Source organism: Botryllus schlosseri, chromosome 9, assembly GCF_051294905.1.
Source record: "Botryllus schlosseri isolate E-star chromosome 9, Bs_hap1, whole genome shotgun sequence".
In the NCBI taxonomy this organism is placed as follows: Eukaryota; Metazoa; Chordata; class Ascidiacea; order Stolidobranchia; family Styelidae; genus Botryllus; species Botryllus schlosseri.
In genome coordinates this window covers 21,885,680-21,908,081 of record NC_137244.1, presented here as the reverse complement: position 1 = coordinate 21,908,081, position 22,402 = coordinate 21,885,680, and the positions used below count along the sequence as shown (strand labels likewise).

The window sequence follows — 22,402 nt, the reverse complement described above, 5'->3', positions numbered from 1 at the left end:
CTGCGAATAGACTCTGTGACCAAATACTATTTTATTCAAATCCAAATTTTTTGACGGCAATAACTCCGCTTCTACTGGTCGGAATTGAACCAAATTTGAAGAACATCGTTTTTATAAACAACCTAATACTTTCATGGGGTGAATAGAAAAATTTCAAATTTTTCGTTATTTATTTTTATATATTAAATAGAAACTTTCTTCTCCCGTAGCAAGGCGGCTACTGGTTGGAATTGAACCAAATTTGGTGTGTAGGCTCAAGTTAGGTAACCTAACAATTTTATCAAGTAGCCAGTACGATTTGAGAAAAAAAGGTCATTTTTGAAGACCCCTAATAAACAGGGGTGTACGAGTTTTGAGCAGACATCCGCTCACAAGTGAGATGCTCAAGTCGACACTGCATCATGCGCAATTGGACGGACTCGGATATGGTAGCCGAGTGAATACAGACGCTCGCAGTTCTGAAGTTTTGTTGCGTCGGGTACTAAATCGATAATACTTACATCGCTTCCCAGCTTTCAGAGTGATTTGTCACGCATTCGCTTGAAATAATTGTCTTTACACATGGCATAAGCTCTGGGGGATTTAGGGAAACTTATAGATCACAGGTGGCGTAAAATACGAATTGGAGTCTTGATCGAAAGTAAATTTGAGATTGTCTCCGATAGAACAAGCTAATGCACAAAGCGAGAATATGATATTTCTATCTCTGTCAATGCATCCAGCTTGTCGAAATTGTTCTGGAGGAAAGGCAGGCCTACATTCGTTTGAATTGATCGTCGAGTCAATTTTCTCGTCATGGTGTTACTGCCATACCCGATCAGTAACTTGGGACATAATAAAGTGTATGATTCATCGGCAATCAATGATTATCTTAGAGAAGTGCAGCAAATGGGGCGCTGTAGTATAGTGATGTAGAAGGGTTCGTTCTAAGTCGCTTCTCTCCGGTATATACGATAAACGGGTGGCTATACGAACACATTGACAGGTAAACAACTGCTCAAATGACTATATTCGCTCATCCGCGAAGATTATGCAGGAGCCTAGCCGAAATTCCGCTGGTAATACTTATAGCAATCGTCCTTGCGCAGCAATCATCTTCGATGCCGAGCAGAAGGATTGTGAGATTCGGTAAGTGATAGGACGGAAGGACTCACCATGAACTGCAATGGTAATGTGTAGTTGTTCAATGTACATGTACACCTACACATGTACGCCTATGCCGTCAAATAAACTCTATAACGAATGCAACCCTACATCGAATGCAAACCGCTGGAATTTTAGCTTATACCTTTGTTTACACTCATCATTATGCAGATAGGACAGGGTCGTTGCTCTAATGCAGAGGTCTCAAACATGCGGCCCGCCAGAGCATTTTGTGCGGCCCGCGATGACATTTTAGATTTTTATTAATTTGACAATATTCAAGTGTCACATATATCTTTTCGGGTTATAAAGTGAAAATTCCCTCTTAAATCGCTCCGAAAGCCTGAAACTATTCTTTAAACTTCGCTAGGCCTATCACATCAATTGCAAACGCTACCATGTAGTGGAAGACTCACTATTTCGCCGCATTTCCAATTCATGACGACAAAACCTGACCTATAGACGATTCGTCACTGAAATTTGGTAGTTTGACTTGGGCGCGACCTTTTTTAGAATTACTCAGACTCGGGCTAACTCGATGGCAAAATGAAAATGACTCGAGTGGACTGGGAGTGACTCGGAATGCCATGAATATGTTAGAATCATGGACGCAACAAGCTAATAGCGTATCAGGGGAATAGCAATAGATCAGGATGTCGCAGCTTGGTATTTCGCTAACTAAGCAAGTAGTTATGGCAACTATTGCTGGCGATCTGTTAGTTACATCTTTGGTCGCTAAACCATGTTATTAAGGCCACTTAAAAGTACCGAGTACCGCAGTGGTACGCTCCAACGATGTAACAACAATAGGCCGTTCGGCGTTTCGACATTTCAATCACTAGGACACATTCATTAATATATTTATATTATATTTATATTTTTTTCTGCTCCTATATTTGAAAATATTTGGCCATGAGATTAATAACCTACTTATCAGAAGTATACCCGAATCCTGGATTGGAATTACAATGCTCAACTTAAAAATGTTTTGATATCAGATCAGTCTCTATTATCAATCTGTTAAATTCAAAATATTCATAGTAGCTGCAAAATTATAACCCGGCAGCTTTTATGATAGCATCATACATTTGTCCGCCCATATGGTGTCTCTATCTTATAATTGATATACATCAAGTACAACAACAATTCTATTCAAATAGTTATAAATGTGATGATTCTTTTCGTGCCAGGCCTAAATTGATACAAGAGTAAATCACATTTTGACGATGTGTGTTTACTGTCAGTCTGCTGCGTCGGCTCACTTCCAATAGGACAATTCATTCCCGCCAAATAAAGCCAACTTGGAAAGGCAAAGAATACCCCTTTAAAAGCTGCGGCCCGCGGCGTCGTAAAAACTGAAAAACTGGCCCGCGATCACATTTGAGTTTGAGACCTCTGCTCTAATGAGTGATATCACCACTTCATATTTTGATAAGTTAGGCGAGGATATCGTCGTTGGGACATCCATTTGGCAATAGGTCGTCATGATTCTGTGTCCTATAGGCCCAAGAGTATACTCTTTGTTACGTTATCCGAGGGTAGTCAAACCATAAATTCTACATGACGAACCCTTTCTAACTTTATTACGGGTAACTTGTTCTAATTGGAGTATATAAACTCTCGTGAACAACATAGGGAACACATCACAAGTTGTATCCGACTATAGTGATGGTCGTGATATTATCCGCCTATATCTCAGGTCTAAATCGTGTTAAGAATGGGGACCACGAACTTTTGGTAACCACGAAGTCATGGTAACCATACATTTCAGTTGACTGGTCAGCAACTGGTCAGGAATGTGTCACGCATGCGTTAAAGCGTTATGTCATAGCTATTGCTGCAGGATGTACCAATTTCTTTTTCACAAATTGTAATTGGGTTGGTTGATTTGCACTGGTCCAGTGTGGTCGTATAAAATAAAGGATACAAAATTTAGCAACTGGGTATTTGCCTTACGTATATATGCAATGCAATTTGATAACTAGCAACATTCAACTGCCATCAGCATTCAGCAGTAAGCAACAATTTCATTTCGTTTGAGCCCTAGGTAATGCTATTAATCGGATCCATCACTACTTCATTTTGTTCAATCCGTGCAATTATTTGATGATTTGTTCTTATTTAACAGGAGTGTTGACGGATACTTCTATACCGCTTCTCGTATCTCAAGGCTTGAACAAAGTTGTTCAGTTAAACGGCCCATCTGTTCACTCGATCATGCGAAAGGTCACGTGGAAAAAAGTTTTCGAAACAAATTCTGACTTTGTTGGAAACTCATCCAGCGTCCTGTCCCAACGTGAGTCAATAAGGTTGCGGCCACATGGCGTTCAGAAATATATCTACTAATAGGTGTTGCGTCATGGTTGCTTAGAATAACCATGACTCGATATCCTTCAACGCGATCTTGAAATATGCATGAATTTGTGTCTAAGCAATCAATCTTAAAATTATATTACATTGACCGAAACTGAAATGTCGCAAAAGCGAAGCGATATGCTGCGGATGCTTATTGAGGCTTTTACTAATTCATGAATTGAATCGTGTAATTGCAGCAATTAAATGCAATGAGCAATTCTGACAAGTAGATACAAATATTTGAAATCGTCAATATCGCATATTTATATGCAATATATGCATTATGCAACCATTGTTCGTGATAGAAACCCTGGTGATCGCGGTATGCGATTTTGAGGTCATAGATTACAAGCCGTACGTATATGTGGAAGAAGGTGGTCTCGAATGCCATAGTTTGATACTTGGCTAACTATTGCAAGCATTTTCGATCCAAGCCGGGCGAAAGATGCTATCAGGATAGTATGAAACGAAATATCCCCACGATAGCTATTGAATAATTAGTTGGAATGAGGCACATCGTACATATTTTTTCACAATGGTAGTATGCATCTCGATAACCAACGCACAAAAGGCGAATAACACCATCAGCAAATGTAATTTCTAATTTTTTAGCGTGGGGAAATGTATTCACATTTCATTCAAATGTATTCATACAATCTATTCTCTAGAAAGTCAACAAAATTCAAACATCAACAAGCAATTCAATGGTCCATCAGTAGAAGAAGCCTAAGAACAAAATCATTTCAGTTCGAATAGGTTTGCAGATATAGAGAAAACGTACATAAGTATGCTCTGAATATAATGGAAATTTGGTATATAATCGCCACCTAAGAATGTTTTGTAGATTATAGATGCCATGCTAAAATATACCCCGATGTACAGAGATACGTACTGGACACGTATAACATTAAAGGAGCATCACTAGAGATCCCGCGCTCCTAATAGGCCTATTTTCATGTTACAATATGGTGCGATAAATAATCTACCTATACACTAAGTCATGTAGTGTATAAAGATTTTCTGAGTAAGCTATATTCATCGCCTCGTATATATATTGCAGTTTGTCAAGCTGCTGAAAAGTCTCCGGAGTTCCTTCTCGTTATCACAGATTGTCCAGTTACTCGATATTTCTATGCAATCGCAGAAGCTGTTAGGACTCCAGTAATATTGATTCGGACCGGCTTAGAAGGATCGTGTCAGTCCAGGTGATTGCATGTATTTATTTAGTAGTTACAATAAATATGCGATTAACTAATATGAGATAGGCTATTCTACCTCAAACATATATCCAACATTAACGTCGATGCATGTATTATAAACGATATGCCATAATGTATAGATCGCAATGTTGAGATGTAAACATATATCATTATAGTACACTTACTTCAATAATCGTTAATGTGAGCTTCTTATAACGAGTATAGGCTACCATCATGACTTAAGTATCCCTTTCAACTAACTGTCGCTAATTTCAACAAATAATCTTAGCCGAAAAGGTACCGAAGTCATTCCCAATAGAATCAATTTATTGAATTTTTGTGCGTTTCATTATGTCTCATATACCGACGCTACAATGCTTTCCTTCAGTCCCCGATAATTATCATTTACATCAAATTAGATTTGAACCGAAAGGCGGAAAATTACTGGATATGTCAGAGGATGAAAGCTTGGAAAACAGGTGATATAACATACACTACACCAGTGGTTCCAAACCTTTTTCGACTCATCGCCCCCTTTTCAAGCTCAACGCCGATCATCGCCCCCCAGATTTTGCGAACCGAAAATTCGCTATACAATCTGTAGTCATCGGCGGGTTGACTAAAAAAAAGGTCAACTTTTAGGATCGTTGTCGAATTTTACACTTTTGCAACCAAATTTCCGTTGGTTGACCAAAAAAAGGTCATTTCTCCGAATTGACTCCTATATAGCCGTTTTAACGCGTCATCGCCCCCCTATCGCCCCCTTCGCTATCTTCGCCCCCTTTGTCCATTTTCGCCCCCTTATCACCCCCTTCGTCATTTTCGCCCCCCTAGGCCGCCAAATCGCCCACGTTGGGAACCACTGCACTACACTATCGTTTATTGATAGCTACATCATATGTTTTTGCATTGTGAAGAGTTGGGAACCGTCTGGGACCTACGTATGGCAGCATTCTTGGAAAATACTTCGGAAATGTTAAATGGAGTTATCTGATTGTGCTCTACGACGATAGCATGGGTAACGAATTATATTTTAAAAATTGTACGCGTAAAGCAGCACGAAATCCAATTACGTCGACTGCATGCTTTGTCTTGTCAGCATCTGCAATCTGCATGTAAGATTGTAGGGCGAGAAATCTAAACTGACATATATGGGGAAAATATGGTATTTCGCCTTTCCACTATGGGTTTGTATCTTGTCACTTCGCTGAATTTGTGACGGGTTCGCCAAGAGACGCGCATCGCCAACCACAATTATATAAGACATAAGTTCATCTGCTTGATTCACGTATTAATTCACGTATATAATATATATTATATTATATTAGTCAGCCTCGATACTACATTATTATGTGTAGCGTATGGTATATAGGGTTAGGCAATACATCGCATAATATTTAAGTATCGCATATACTGATTACCATTCAGACTTCGAAGAACTGGGCCATGTTATTGAACAATTGGGGGGAAGGATGGATAAAGTCGTTTTGCAAAAACTTCCGACAATCGCCGAAAACAATAAACTCGACTCAGCAGCGGCAACTGACATTCTCGATTACTCAATACGACGGTTTCACGTGTGCCTAGTTTTTTCAACTTCCCCTCCATTAGTAAATTAAAACTATCTATTTTATTGATATATACAGTGCGTTTCATCGAGTAATGCCTGCAAAACGATTGTGAAATTTGTTATTTGGGCAAAGAGACAAGTGGCCATGGACCTTACAATGGCTACGGTGAGAAATGCACTCAGATCGTGTTATATCTACTGTATCCAATCCGATATCGAACTGTTTTAGATACCGAGATACTTGAATTTTCGTTTCTACGTCGTCGACACTGTAAGTTGTAGTAGCCTTGAAAATTTCGCATAAGTTCATATTTTGTCCATTCCTGCTTCTTTAATAGGGTTGGAAAAAACGATTTGATGATATTCTGCTAGGTGCTAATCTAATTTGGATAACAAAAGATATAGAAACGACAGCTCGGCATCTTCCCTCACACATTGAAGTTCGACAGGTAGGTGATATGGTGACTGGCACCTCGTAGCAAGTTCACTCCCTACTCTTACCTTGAATGTTTGAACCAGGAATATGGTATAATCGACTGGCAAACAGAGCAGGAACCTAATAAGACTGTGATTAGCCTATCTCCTCAGTGTGATTTGACTTTCCTTTTACGGTTTGCTACTAAATAACTGCTTCTGCAGGCAAACAACTGTTGCTCTTGCTAGATCTGTGAACGTGTTTCAGGAGCTGTTGAAACGTATTGAAACAGTCTTATCAGCGGCCGCGACTGTGTTGCTGGGACTTGAAATTCAAGAAACCGTTCCTGTTCTGAGGTGCGCGGAGCGCGTCCGACACATTCCTACATATTTCATGTCGAATTTCATTGCGAAGCTGGAAAATTCTTTCTTTGGTAAGAAAATGTCAAGTGCAGCTCAATTTTTTTCTGTGCAGTCTAGATCATGGGCAGGCTCATAGCCACGCAGGGACTGGCTCCAATGGAAGCGAACCTTGTTTCTGAACTGATTGGTGACAAATTGTCTACGAATTGAATTTATTATTGCTATATCACGCCTACCAGCTTTATTTTGTTGTCTTGTCAGATTTAGAGCGAGTATTGACGGTATTTCTGACCTTAGCCATTTACGATCGCGATCCCTCGACAGACCATTCGGCCCCGGACAAAGTCATTTGAAAAAATCTAAATTACGAATCTAGGAGTATAATTTCGCCTTTCCTTAACATTAACGTCATATACTCACGAATTGTTACTCACAAACTGTAGCAGCAATCGCTGAATTTGTTTACGTCGAATTGTCTCACCGCAGAGGCGTGATTTACTAGGCTAGGGTGACCAATTTCCGTAAAATCTGATGCTTACAACACCCCCATAGATGTCGTAAGCGTAAAGTTATCGCGTGAATGTTATCGATTGGTATAGTTTTACAACTAGCTTTAGAGCAGTTCGTGTCACAGAAAAAACTGCATCGAACATTATGAAAAATGACCGTTAATGTTCACTTGACTGCATACTGTTTGCAAAAGGATCGATATAATAATCATGACTATTTTAACATCCTGCCATCCTAATATCCAGAAACAATTACAAAGAAGCAATACAATAATTCAAAACTGGCGGAGGAGTACGTGGTGGATCTGAGTATGGTTGTTTCTGGATCAAGAATAGCTCGGAACATAACTAGTAATTTGAAGTCATGCGAGCAAACTATGCTTGGGCAGGTACGGTGAACACATGTGTTGTCATTGTCATAAGACGAAACATATACATCAGGGGTGTTCAGACCTGGGTTCATAGCAACAAAAAGCAATCTAACGTACTAGAACAGTGGTTATCAACCAGGGGGACGTAAGTCAAATTAAAGTGTGTGCGAGTGAGCCTTAAGGGGCGCCGCCACTTGATCTCCAGTTTCCAATTACGAATCCACCCGACTCGCAAGTAATTGCTTGCAGAATTCATTTAATAATTATAACAAGACTTTGAATCATTGGTTTTAATAATGACATGACACCGGTGAAAAGAATTCTCAACTTCTGAGCATGAGCGTCATTCCTTTGTTTGTTTATTTTTTTGGGTATTCGTGGTGTTTGTCGACTACTATGGTCATTTACACCAGGCCAATGTCCTTCGTTTTTATTCAGTAACTTCCGACTTGTATATCACGGCCCACTTCCAGGCTTTTATAAGACACCGCTTACACGGTTGAGATGGCTGGGAGGAGCCTAGATAAACCTCCAACACTTAGATAGGAATTCTGAAGTTGGCCTCGGTCGGAGTCGAACCCGCAACCCATTGGTGTGGCAGCTGTGGATCATACCACTATACGCTATCTCGCCATCTCAGCATCATTCCTGTTCAGATTTAAATTCGGTAATTGCGGGGATTTGCCTACATTCCAAAGCCCGTTCATCAAAGTTCTGTTGAGCACTTGGAAGCAAGCGTAGCGGCTAATATATATACAGAATTCAGCGGTACATAGGTCAATAGATGAAACGTTAGAATCAGTATAAAAAACTGATGTCATTGATATTTTCGAATGATCACTGTTGACCCTGGTGTCTGAAGTCAGACTATTCGGACCCTCATTATGTTTGGACCTCTTTTCGGCGACGTTGCATTCTTTTGCACGTGTGAATGTTAAGACTATAAGCTCAGGAAATATAAGTTGAAAGATAATTACTATTGTAACTGAATCAATGAATCACAGTGGAAATGCAGTGATATAGTTGAATCAGATCTCACAAATGCGGATGCCGCAGCTTATGATGTCGAGCTTGGAGATTGCAATGAGAACATTATGCCACAGACAAGAATACGGCCGACACATTTGGATCTAGCCAAGAACGGAACTCAAGCTGTTATGAGGGTTGCCACTATTGAGGTAGGAGTAGAGTAAGTCATTGTCATTTCAATCATATACTGACATCTGAACTTATGTGGTAACTTCGCGCCGCCAGATTTATTTGTTCATTTCTATGTTCCGTGTTGATTGTATGATCCACGTTATGACGATAAGTTCTGACGGGGAAAATGTTGCTTAGTACTAATCAGGAACTGACGTCCAGTATAGTCACGTCACAACTTAGTGTTGCGGTACGAGTCTCATGGCGTAATTCATTATCGTTGAGTTATATTTTTCATCTGAACAAGTCGCACACAATGTACAATACGATAAGACACAATGCGATGTCATGAACAAGATAGGAGGATGTCGAACGACACGCAGTTGCGATCCTTTTTAATTTAACATCCACGTCGGCCTACAGTGCCCGATGTCACAGTTCTTTTCGATGTTGATCTTTTGAAGCCGCGGACCTTTCTACTAGTTCTTTCTATTCGTTGTGAGTGCTTTCTATCGTCGGGTCTTTTTCTGAGCTTTTTTTTTATCGCCGTAAGAACGGCAACGGTGGGGGAAGAGGAGCCCAGATAAACCTCCGACGGGAATCGAACCGGCTCCGCCGGATCAGTAGGCGCTTTATCGTCACCACTACGCTATGTCCAAGGAGACAAGTACATTATGTATATTATTTACTGCTGGAAATGATTATTCCGTCATATCATCTGGCAACTTCTGGAAATTTACATGTCACTTCATGCACCCGCTTTACGAACACCCTCTTCATGAATATTTACGTTGTAGCTCCCAAATAGCAAGGGTGGGCATACCTGCTTCAGCATGCACGGGCAGCATATCAAAAATATTGGATTTATAAGAGACAAAACACAAAAATTCAAAAATACGAATATGCTCCGTTGCAATGAAATGTAGGCTATCGAATGAAGTTCATTATTGTTGCGATAATACGGTGCGTCTCCTGCCATGGATGTAGAACTCTATGTAGTTTGGTTCGTGATTGCGTTTCAAGTTACTAGCTTTGTAATTATTGAGTGACTCTTAACATATTAAGTACAGTGGCTTACGTCCATTATAACTGACTGAAAACTCCTCCACCAATTCCATTTAAAAAAGTTTTATTTTCCTGTTCATACTTTCTTGTCTTGCAATTATCTCTTAACGACATTTTCTTGGCCAAACTCTGCAAGTTGAAGAGCCGCATTCAACATTGTCCGCCCGGAAATGAGCGCGACCTGTTCTGCCGTGACTAATTATGAAGTCCATCGTTGAACACAATGATTTCCCATTGATTGGTGTCCTCTCTATGCTGACCATGACCATGCAACATTGTTGCGGGTGAAACGTTTATGTGAACTTGATTCGGGACTTCAATTGCAAAGTTCTAACCCTGTAGTGCTACCTTTCCATAAATTTTACAAGTGTACGTACAAGTGTACGTAAACAACACGAAAACAATACGCATATTGTTAATACATAATAGAATGCATCAATTTATAATCGGGTTGAATCTCTAGCAAAATGGCGAAACGCATGGGCATATTGTGGTGTGCATGTTCACGACTGCACGTACAATCATTAAAGAGAAACAATCAAAGGCTTAAAGAACCGCTGTTTGCCCGCCCCTGCCATATGGAATTAACAATGCGGTTGCAGTTAAGAACAGCTTTTATAAGACGGCTAAAACTTACTTTCGTTTACGTATAGGCTATATATATATAGGGTTGAAGAATGGAAATAACAAATTGACTCGCTATAGCGATCATATCAAGTGTTTAATGTAATCTTGGAATGCATGATTACATGATACTAAAGCGCGAAACATACTATATATAGATTTTTGAGGTCTAATTTACGTATTTATTCGGTTTGCAATGAAAATGACATAAATTATGAAATGGGATATTTCAGGGATAGTGTGAGAACCCCTAAAACATTCGGGCTCGCGCGAACACTAACTTTTATATTTTTTGTGAACGTAAACACGGACGCATTACGGTACGTTATATCGCAATGCTAATTCCTACACATATCAATTTTAACCTTTTCTTCGTCCTCTTCTGTTGTGGTAGTGTAGTATAGCCGTTATTAATCAGAGTACGCTTGTCAGTGGCTGCCACGAAATGGTAATGTCCTATCATGATCTTCTAACAACTTGTTGGTAAAGTTTTAATAGATCTGTGATTAGTTTTCGACCTGCAGGTTCGCTAATTCTTGCCGAGTATATTTTGGGGTGCTAGGAGAATCTTCGTAGAACGATTTTGCGTCAAGCAATTGAAGTAGAAACTGATTCGATAGCTGTACAATTCTATTATTTCTCAAATACATTCACGGGGCAGGAGATACGAAGGATCGTCTGAATTTACCACTATTCTATTTCATCATAAGCCATATAACCAACAATGTTTAACTTGACTCTGACGGGTAACTGCGATAGTTCAAACAGCCTGTGAGCACACCCTGGTCGTTCGTGGTTGGTACCATCACCGAGAACGTTCAGGATTCAACTGTTTTAGGATCCTCCTTTTGTCGTGATTAAGCATAACGACGGGAAACGGGAATTTCATGGTTTTTCCATTGAACTGCTGAATGCACTGATGACGACATATGGCATTGAGTATGAAATATATGAAGTAGGGGACAAAAGGTATGGTAGCTATTCCAATGGATCTTGGACTGGGATTATCGGTGACTTGATTTCTGGGGTAAGTGAAATGAGCATGTACGATATGTAACATCTGGTTACGAGTACGATGCATGAAAAGCCCGCCCTGTTATAAACAGAAAGCTGATATAGCCATCGCCGCTATTACCAAGACTTATCTTCGCGAGAAATATATCGACTTTACTCTACCATACATGGACTATTCAGTTGGCATACTCATGACGAAAAAACGTGTAAGATATCATTATTTGTGCTTATTAGTCAAAGCGGTATATTCAGACGGACGTGACGGTGTTAATGAATAACCTTACATCCAGATGTATCCAAGTTTTTCCTTCTTCGATCCGTTTCAACGACAGTTATGGCTTGCCATAATTAGTTCATGGGTTACCGTTGCTTTTTTATTGTATCTCGTGAACATCATATCACCAAATCCACCGTCGTGTCCCACGAGACGGAGAAGAGGTTTTCGTGAAGCGATATGGTGTGCTTACAGTGCTCTTTTGCAGCAAGGTAGGGCGTGGTCGCGTTGCAGTAATCGCAACACGCGTATCAAGACTTGAAAACTATTGATTTTGTTAGGAGTGGATTCCAGACCACTGACACTTTCATCGCAGATAATCGTCGGTGCATGGTGGTTTTCTGTTTTCATTTTTGCGTCTTCATTCACAGCTAACTTGGCAGCTCATCTCACATGGTTAAGGTAAGATATAGAATCAAGGAAGTATTCGGTATTAAGGCAATACATTGGTAGATAGCGCATCGTAAATTTACTTCACGAGAGCGATCACTCTCGCTGTCATAGACAAAACAGGTTCCTGCTCCGAATCCTCACCTATATATTGTGATGACATCAAATGAATGCCTTTATCTGCTCATTTTGCCCGACTAACAATCGCTACATTGAGAATTTAACCGGGTATCAATACTCCATTATTTTCAATTGACAACTCATTTAATAGCAAATATTTTAGCGAATTCTAAATTTCTAGAATTGATAATGGAATCCTTACCTTTTCGCAACTGTCGAAACAAACCGATGTACAGTACGGTACCATCTTTGACAGCGACATTTACGATTTTATTGAAACGAAAGGTCAGTATAGCCTATATGTGTGCTAAAATAGGTGCCTGTAAGAGAGATAGCGCAGTGGTATACCGTATAATCCACATGTGTAACATAGGGTTACCATATTTTGGAATTCTGAAAAGAGGATATTCTTTTTAAAAAAATTCAGACTTGCAAATTTGCAATATGGTAAATTTTTTGCACTTCGTGGTCGGTTGACTAAAAAAGGTCAACTTTCTCGCTCAGCTCCCAAAATACAGTTTTTCTTCTACATTATCAGTTGGTTGACTAAACCGACCGATCTCCCGAAATAGCCGCCAGAGCGTTACGTCAGTGCAAAGTGCAGATTTACTGTATCTCAGTCGAATTTTGACCTATATTTAACCAACATTCTCAAAAAAGAGGACAAAATCTCAAAAAATAGGACATTTGGGCGTCCTCCGAGGACACTTTCAAAAAAGTTAAAAAAAAGAGGACAAATCCTCTTAAAAGGGGACGTATGGTAACCCTATATTTAACACTAATTGGTTGCGGGTTCGAGTCCGAACGAGGCTCCTCCTCGCCATTTCATCCGTGAAATCGGTGTCTTATAATGCCTAGAAAGAAGTGGGTCGTGCTATGGTGCTACGGAATAAGAATGAAGAAAATAGGCTTGGTATAAATGACCATTCAGTCGACAAACACCATGAATAGGCTACCACAAACAACAACAAGAGATATGGCTACCCATCGACAGCAATTATGACGGTAATCAGTTAGGAAATAACTCCGTTTTTAGGTTTACCCCATAAATAATGACATGGATGTATAGCCTATCAATAAAGATAGAATTACCTGAAACCTCTCCCGATTGCAATAAAAATAGTTAATTCAATTAGGGCCAACTATTTTTATTGCAATCGGGAGAGGTTTTAGGTAATTCTAGCGCCAGTCCAGTCCAGTCTGTTTAAGTAGTAGTCCCGCAAGCCATAGTTGCAGATTACTTAGATAAATTATATTAACAAAAGTGTGTAACTGTGTATGTGGTTAGTGCATAAAGTGCGTATCTTGTACCAGGCTCCAAAGTCAACTCACGTAACGCATTCTGGGCGGATCTGTACAGCGTTATAGGTCGTCATTCAGTGAATCTACTTGCAGACGGTGTTGAACGAGTAAAGCGGAGTTTCGGTTAGTATATATAAGGTTGCTTTAAAACAAACGGTGTTTTAAACAAATGTCTTTTCGAAAAAAATGTATTTTTTTTCTTCAAATGTTGTCTAATTATGCCATAATTGTATAAATACGTCCGACAAATCATGCAGTATGAGCCAGCGGACGATTTGCACCCAAAATAGTAGATATATACGATGTGGGGTGGCTGAAACCCTCGAAATCGTCATCGGTTCCACAGTTTTTGCACGTAGATATAGATCATTGACACAGAATGGGTGTTCTGATCATGATGACCGTAAAAATGCTGCATAATGATGTAGTTCTGGTTAAAGATATTTTTGGTCTGTTTATGACAGTGATCAGAAGCCCGGTTCGTCGAAGGTGCCATAGTTACCCCATATTTTCAATAGTCAATGCCAATCCACTTTGACGTCACAATTAAATACTCGTGACGTCATGACTAAAAAACAAACAATAAACAAACAATAAAAAACATGTTTTAAACAAGGGCCTTGTTTGAAACATGTTTGTTTTAAATGCAACGCTAGGTAGGCCTATATATATGACGCAACAATTTTCTTGATATGTGTGGTGTATAACAGTGCTCTTCAACCGGGGTTGTCGTACACCCTAGGCAAAGGGTGTACCACTCGGATGGGGTGTACAGGGGTGTACCAGATCCGAATCACAATGAGCCGATGGCTAGCTATCACAAAGACCGGTTTATGGGTCAGTACAGGTTGACGCACAGGTTAATGAGCAATATGGTACGATGTTATCTCAACCTCAAGTGTAATACTGTACACCGCTTGATTGTGATGTCATAAGCAAATATTTCTCGTATTCATTTAGCCGTCGGCGATAGACCAATGGTTCCGTTTAGTGTTGGAAAGTATGCAGTTAACAAACATGTGTTCACTGAACAGCTAGTCATTTGTCTTTTAGTGATTTTTGAGGAAACCGCCGCGATAGCTCAGACTTCTTGAATCGGTACTTCCTACCCGAAGTTAATAAATACCGCAATGCACATAATTTATGTGACATAAATGAAGTGACGTAGCCAGCCAGGGTCGAAACAGCTTCCATGTTGAAATCGAAACCCTTTTGTTTTAAAATGCCGATTTTATGTCCAATATTTCGCCATACATTTGCAATTTAGTATTTTGTTATTAGTGTGCAAATTAGCGACAATAGACTGTGTATAGCGGCATACGATCTGAGGTTACTGACATCTCTTGCAGCCCATGTGCTACTATCGACTGTGTGTGTGTGTGTGTGGTGTGAGGCAGGCCTGGTACGCAGTAGGCTGGTGCGCCTGCTATCATCGCTGATCAGAATTACCGCTTCTGCAGCAGTAGCTTTACCTACTCTCTCCCCAATACTGTTACATTTAGGTTGATTATCGTTCGTAATGTCATGCTGTTTTGGGGCTGACACGAAATGAATTCCAATTTGCGTGGCGGGCGACCTAACTGGCTGCGAATAGACTCTGTGACCAAATACTATTTTATTCAAATCCAAATTTTTTGACGGCAATAACTCCGCTTCTACTGGTTGGAATTGAGCCAAATTTGAAAAACATCATTTTTATAGACAACCTAATACTTTCATGGGGTGAACAGAAAAATTTCACATTTTTTGTTATATATTTTTATATTATAAATAGAAACTTTCTTCTTCCGTAGCCATGCGGCTATTGGTTGGAATTGAACCAAATTTGGTGTGTAGGATTAAGTTAGGTAACCTAACAATTTTATCAAGTAGCCAGTACGATTTGAGGAAAAAAGTCATTTTTGAAGACCCCTAATGAACAGGGGGGTACGAGTTTTGAGCAAACGTTAAAAGGGTGTACCACGTCGAAAAAGGTTGAAGAGCACTGCTGTATAATATGGACTGATCCCTAATAAACCCTGTTACAAGTAAAAAATTATTCGTGCCCAGGTCGGCAGTATCTCACACATCCAACTCTCTTACAGGTAGCTATGCACTTCTCTGGGATCGTTCAGTACTTGAATATTTGATACAAAATGATACGACTTGTTCATTGTTTATGTCTCCTGATTTTATGCTGGAAAGGGGATATGTTATCGCTCTCCGGAAAGGCAATGCTGTAGCAAGTTCGCTGAACGCTGGGTAAGTTGGGATCATTTTCGGATTTTGTTCATATTGAATATCCTGTGCTAATGACACCATTACAAAGTATATTTAAAATTATACGTTATATAGGTTATATTTAGTTCGAGTACGGTAGCCCTGGAGGCCATTTGATGTCTATATGCCTGCGAGCTCATGTTTAGGTTATGCCTTATCTTGCATGAATTGCATCGCGTGTATTCCATAACCGACTTCGCTTTTCTTTCAAAACGCAAAACTGCGAAGAATCTTGCAACTTCAAAACTCTGGAAGAATACAGGAACTGAAAAAACATTGGTGGAGAGACTCCATTTGTGACCAAGACCCAACTAATTATTCTCTTGATGACTCACGGTGTGTATATCAACAGCGCCGTAACAGCAATTTGTCAGCCGCCCGAAGCCGAAATACGTTAGTCTTGGGCTCTCAAAATGGCATAACTCACACTGACACAACTTTCCGCGACGAATTGAGTACGGTATTATGAGATTCACGAACCGACCGGAACAGGTCACTGCCAGCCAACCGAAAAGTTATCCATGTATTTCTATCGACTTTCTATTATATATGCACCAAAATGAGTGCTAATATTATGAAATCTCACTACGAATTAGTGTTTTAAAGCAGATGAATGATTTTTCTCAATGGTATTGGAACCTGCATAAATGCATTTATTACTATTAGTTTTTATACTCCCCCGGCCGCCATGATCAGATTTACCGGCAAAAATGACGTAGGTGGTGTCTTAGAAAATTTTTCGATATGTTCAAGTCACACGTTTAAGACTATACATGAGGCTCTCACTATAGATAACTAATGTCAGCCTGTTTACGTTAGTTACGGAGGTGGTCAAAGTAGCCAAGAAAGCTACTCATGTAGAAGAAGAAGTAGCGACGCAAAAATGTACTCAAATACGAGTAGAAGTAATACTTTTAAAAGCAACCTTAAACTACTTGAAGTAGAAGTAGAATTGAATGACTTTAAATCTACTCAACTAAGTAAGTCGTCGTGAAAACGGTCGTAGTTCGTTCGCATGGACTGTCAAGCTGTAAATTGAGCTATGAGGAAGATACAGAGAGTTTGATTCATAATGATGCATTCCAATTCCCAGTAGGTATCAATTTTTTTGACAGATTAAGCAGTCGTTCACATCATGGAATGTAAATGATAATATTGATATGGAAATGCATTACTAATACTTTGCTCACTTGGACACCCCGTTTTAGAGAATATCATGACATGGTGCCCTCCCCATATTATAAGGTCCCTGGTTTAGTCAAAGAGCAATACTCTGCGCGATTAGTATAAGTGATTAAAAGAAAAATACAGTTACTATACTTCTAAAAAGCAGTATAATTCAGATTAGGACACGTCATTGGCTGCTAGATTACGATATGACAGGTAATTGCTAGATTGCGAAACGGTAGTTTCTAACGTTATTGGGGCCATATTTACTGTGATGAAATATTTGATATAGGCGACAATGCGGTTTAAACGGAGCCACGCAACCCGGCAACTAAATTATATTCATCGATACTTTCATTGAAACTTTCATTAAACTACTTCTACTTGAAAAACTGAAAAACGCAAAAAGTAAGTAAGTAGTTCACAAAAGATTAGGAAGTAGTAGTAGAAGTAGCGAAAAAAAATCTACTCGAGTAAGTACCAGAAGTAGAGGAAAACTACTTTGAGTACTTCGAAAAAGTAGAAGTACTTCTCACGGGCTAGCTTCGGGCGGCCCCATTGGTTTTAATTACAATGTTGAAGCATGTGGTTATATTTCTTGATCTCCGGCAAGGATTTTTGCTACACTCAAAACATATTAGAATCAATCACACTTATACATCAACATCAAACCAAGTGAATCGAAAATATACTTTCATTATACGTACACGATTCTGAATTCGAATTTCTTCAGGGGGTGTGGCCTATCTAATAGGATATTTTCACATATAGGTAAATTTCATGTTTTTGTACATAATTTGACAAGAATACTTCTATATTTGATTAACGCAAGTGACTATGATGACGATGCAATGACCGTATATTGTACAAGTATGCCAAATTCACTTCAATTATAAGTAGGAAAAGAAAACTATGATGGGTAAGTGGTTTCAAAGGCGGATTGCGTCGAGACGTTCGATGCGTTGGTCAATCGTAGATTCCGATTTTCATATTTTAAAGATGCATCTTCGCGGCTAGGGCAGACTAATGGCAAGTAAAATAAGTCCAATTTGTAATTGTCATACAGGTTCTGCATCATTCAGCAATATCCATGGCAAATTCACTGGTGGAAATTAAATAAATCTATCCATATACTACTTTCAATTTGAAAAATTATAAAACGCAAAATATAGTAATGTAGCGGAAGTATGAATGGAATTCACTTGAGCAGTTCGGAAAAGTAGAAGTGCTTTCGTTGTTGTTGCTGCTGCCTACCGCCAGCCCGATATAAATATATAAAGACTAATGAAATTTTTCGAAAAATTATCAACAGACATTTGGATGTTCGTTCCTTCACGTGGACTTTTGGAATATTAATCGGGAGCATGTTGTCGAGCATATTCGTCGCATTGTGTGAAATGCACTTGAAAAAGAGGAAGACGAAGAAAAATCATGGCGATACGGAACATGATCAACTGAGTATTGAAAAAGAAAGCCCTTCTTTCCCGGATATTAAATGTAACAGTACACGCGACGGTAACCTGGAGATAATCATCAAAGGCTTTTCCACCAATACCAGATGAAGGGTAAAGCACAAGTTCTATGACAGTTGATTCTTTGATGATTACTTCTGGAATCGCAAGTGTATGTCGACTGTATTTTTCGATATTCCATATGTGTAAGTGTGGAATTGTACATCGCGGGTTCGCCAAGCTATTAGAACGTCCTCGACAAGGCCAATGTCTGGACGCGCCTTTCTAGTCGAAAGTCAAGCAATTTTTCATCAAACCTGTGCTTTGAGATTGCCGGATCGAGGTTTTGACACATCCACTTTCCCCGTTCTTCATCAACCGAAAATATACCATTGTAGATCGTCGTGGATACTAAAACTAAAACGGGCATCCAAGGCTAGACGCTGAGCAGCACTAAATGGGATGACGTCGAGGGAGAACGGTGGTGCTCACTTGATAGTCTTACGGTTCCTTCGCAAATCCAGCGTCAATGCAAGAACATCGATGGTGCATACGAAAATAAAATACCTCCATTCATCTACTTCTCTCGTGGACACGTGTCTCTTTCGCTTTCATTCATTGTACGTTATGTGTGCTATCCTTCCATATTTTTCAGTCACTATTCAAATGTGCAATGTCGGTGCCTCGCTTTTCATTTTGTGTTCTTCAACTTTTAGGCCAGGGGTTGCAAACACCATGGCCCTCTTTTAAAATTTTGAAAAATCAATATCCCCCCTTCCGTTCTTTACGATACCAAAAAACGTTATTTCAATTTATAAAATGGTATATTCAGTAATCAGTAGTTGGAATGTATGAATATAATATGAATAAACACGGTAATACATCAATTGATCATTACATATTCAGTTAATGTGATCGTTAAGCTTGTTTTTGCTCTGATAGTCTATCTTGTAATAACTGGTTTGTGGTTTTGTGGAGAATGAAAATGCATGAAGAAGAAGTAGCTTATTGCTTTAATAGTATTTGCATTAAATTTCAATTCATTTCTTTTGTTATAGTCGAGTACATTTAGATAGATAGTAGATGATAAATTTAGTCAATTTTATCTGACACCCCAACCATAAAAGAGCCCGTGGCCCCCTAGGGCCATGATATCCACAGGTATTGAACCCCTGATTTAGGCCAATCAATATTTGATTGATAGACTTTCCAGGTTGTTTCGACCAGTGTTGGGATGACTCGAGGGCCATTCCCAACCTGGACAACAAAAGTTGGAACCACCACATTCCCAAATCTTCCGAAATTTAGTACATGCATAGATGAGTTAATTTCGAACACAATAAAGTTTATTTGAGGAAACTAAAATTCGATAATACGCGACCTAATAATAATAATCCACTTTGCAACAAGGATTGGTGAAACCTGGACGAAGATATCATTCATAGGAGATATTGGAACATTTAAATCGCCTCAAAGGCTAGTAGCAAGTTTTGCGGAACACGTTCTCGTATCAGCCTACTCGGCTTATAATATAACCTATACTATCACACGTAGCTTGCGGGTGTCAGACTATCGTCGTGATGGAAATATGTTGCGTTCTCTGCATTTCATGAATTACATGATCATTACATCTGGGTACCGCAGACCAAAATTGTTTGACTATAGAGCAGGGGCGGCCAACTTCTCCAGTCGGCGGGCCGGATATAGGAAAATTATGAACTTGGCGGGCCGGATTGCTGAATCGATACATTATTCACCCATTTATCCACATATACAAGGAATAAATCGTATTTAATGAATGTATTTTAACGACAGCAATGTAACTTCAAAGCCATTTCTCGCCAATAATGTCGAAGAAAATGTGGATTTGAGAACAGCATTGTCATACAGGCACCACTATATCTGCTTCTCTCTGATCAATCAACACACGGTGCAATTCTTAATTGAGATTTCAAGGCGTTCGATAAGCCCGGTATTCCCAAGTTTACCAAGATATCAAGTCCTTAGTAGAGGTCGACCGATTATCGCGGCCGATATTTGGACCCTTCCCGATTATCGATATCGGCCTATGGAGGCCGATAACTCGGCCGATATTTTGTATATGGAAAGATTCAAAAATATTGGAAATTCAATGCTCCGTGTTCTCAATCTCAAGAAATCCACGACGCAACGGGCGATACGTTACAGATTTACCATTGCGGGATGAGTTTAAAACTGAGTGAACACGCAGAGAAACTATGCTTCCTGCATTACAACTACCTCCACTGGACTGATCTGCAATTCTGTAGGCTATCGCGTTTTGCTCTTTGGGTTAGCCGAAATTTCAATGAATGTGCACAATTAAGCAAATATTCTTTTTACTTCAGTTTTCTCGTTTGTTGCTCAGCTTTCTGTTGCATGTAGAAGTGTCATCTTGCCTAATATACAATATTTTTGGCAAAATAGTTCTCTGCTCCTTCCATTTTAATATCGGCCTATGATATCGGTTATCGGCCTTGTGAGTGTGCCGATAATTGGTATCGGTATCGGCCTGCAAAAATCAATATCGGTCCTCTAGTCCTTGTCATTAGATAGCGTGGTTGTTCACTGTTCAGCTATGTGGCCTATTTTATCTCGATATTGAATTCTTGCGGCCCGCGGCTTCCACGAGATTTAAAAGTGGCCCCCGGCCCGTTTTGAGTTGGCGACTCCTGGCATAAGCGGTGTCTTACAGAAGCCTAGAAGTGTGCCGTGCTACAAGTCGACGGTTACGGAATCAAAAATAAGAAATATCGGCCTCGTGTAAATGACCATTTTAGTCGACAAACACCATCATGATTACCACAAATGACATTAGGGCTGAGTACATCGTAAATGCTGATAATGCAACAAGTCTTCTCGTTTCGACGGATTTACGCATAAGCTCCACCCTCGCTCGCTGCGCAAGTGCGCATACATGTGTATAATGACATACAGTCACTAACATTTGACGTATGTATAAGCAAGTAGTGGGGAATCTCGGATGATAACTTGGGCCGCGGGCCACACCATCATTTAAGACGGAAAACTGTCCGCGGGCCGGACAAAATCCCTTCGCGGGCCGGATCCGGCCCGCGGGCCGTATGTTGCCCACCCCTGCTATAGAGGATGTACATCCTCTATAGTTTGACCATAGACATGGCATTGGACAATGGACAATGGACTGGACATGTTGGTATCAGCAGTACCCACGAACGCTAGGTGTCACTCTGTGATTGCTGTTGGTATTGTAAATTTGTAATTCTTGTAGTATTTCTCAACAGTTTTGTTGTTGATAATGTGATGTTTATGTGTACCAGTAATCGGTTGGGGTGGGCGTTAGGTGTGAGCTATGTGGTGAGCGTGAATGACCAGAGTAAAATCTGCTGGCTAACGTAGGCCATGTCTAAGTCAATATAGAGGTGGGTAAATAGGTATTTACATGCCACAACCGATAGGATCTACTCTACCTCAGCGCTAAAGCATAGTTAGCATTGATTACTGTATAAATTGAAGAGCCAGGCATAACGAGAGTGTAGAGTAGTAGAAGGATCATCTAGTCAGCTGCAGCCTGTGACACTGAGTACAAAGTATTGCTTTTATAAATATTTTTGTATATATATTCATATATATTTTTCTGAAAATTGCTAATAGAATGGTTCTGAAGCTGTAGGG

At 39.7% G+C, this 22,402-nt stretch overlaps 1 protein-coding gene across 1 annotated transcript; it reads left to right on the top strand.

Moving 5' to 3' along the window:
• The first annotated feature begins 394 nt into the window (after positions 1-394).
• Positions 395-21,955, top strand: LOC145446882 (uncharacterized). Its single transcript, XM_080325255.1, has 22 exons — positions 395-1,128; positions 3,272-3,439; positions 4,559-4,703; positions 5,117-5,176; positions 5,615-5,715; positions 6,126-6,274; positions 6,344-6,433; positions 6,497-6,538; positions 6,606-6,716; positions 6,950-7,115; positions 7,800-7,942; positions 8,929-9,102; positions 11,592-11,780; positions 11,860-11,973; positions 12,058-12,253; positions 12,323-12,443; positions 12,733-12,836; positions 13,866-13,976; positions 15,938-16,094; positions 16,341-16,448; positions 18,592-20,383; positions 21,874-21,955. Exons 1-21 carry the CDS (start codon positions 1,002-1,004, stop codon positions 18,839-18,841), a joined length of 2,826 nt encoding a protein of 941 aa, XP_080181381.1. The 5' UTR covers positions 395-1,001; the 3' UTR covers positions 18,842-20,383; positions 21,874-21,955.
• Positions 21,956-22,402: the final 447 nt, after the last annotated feature.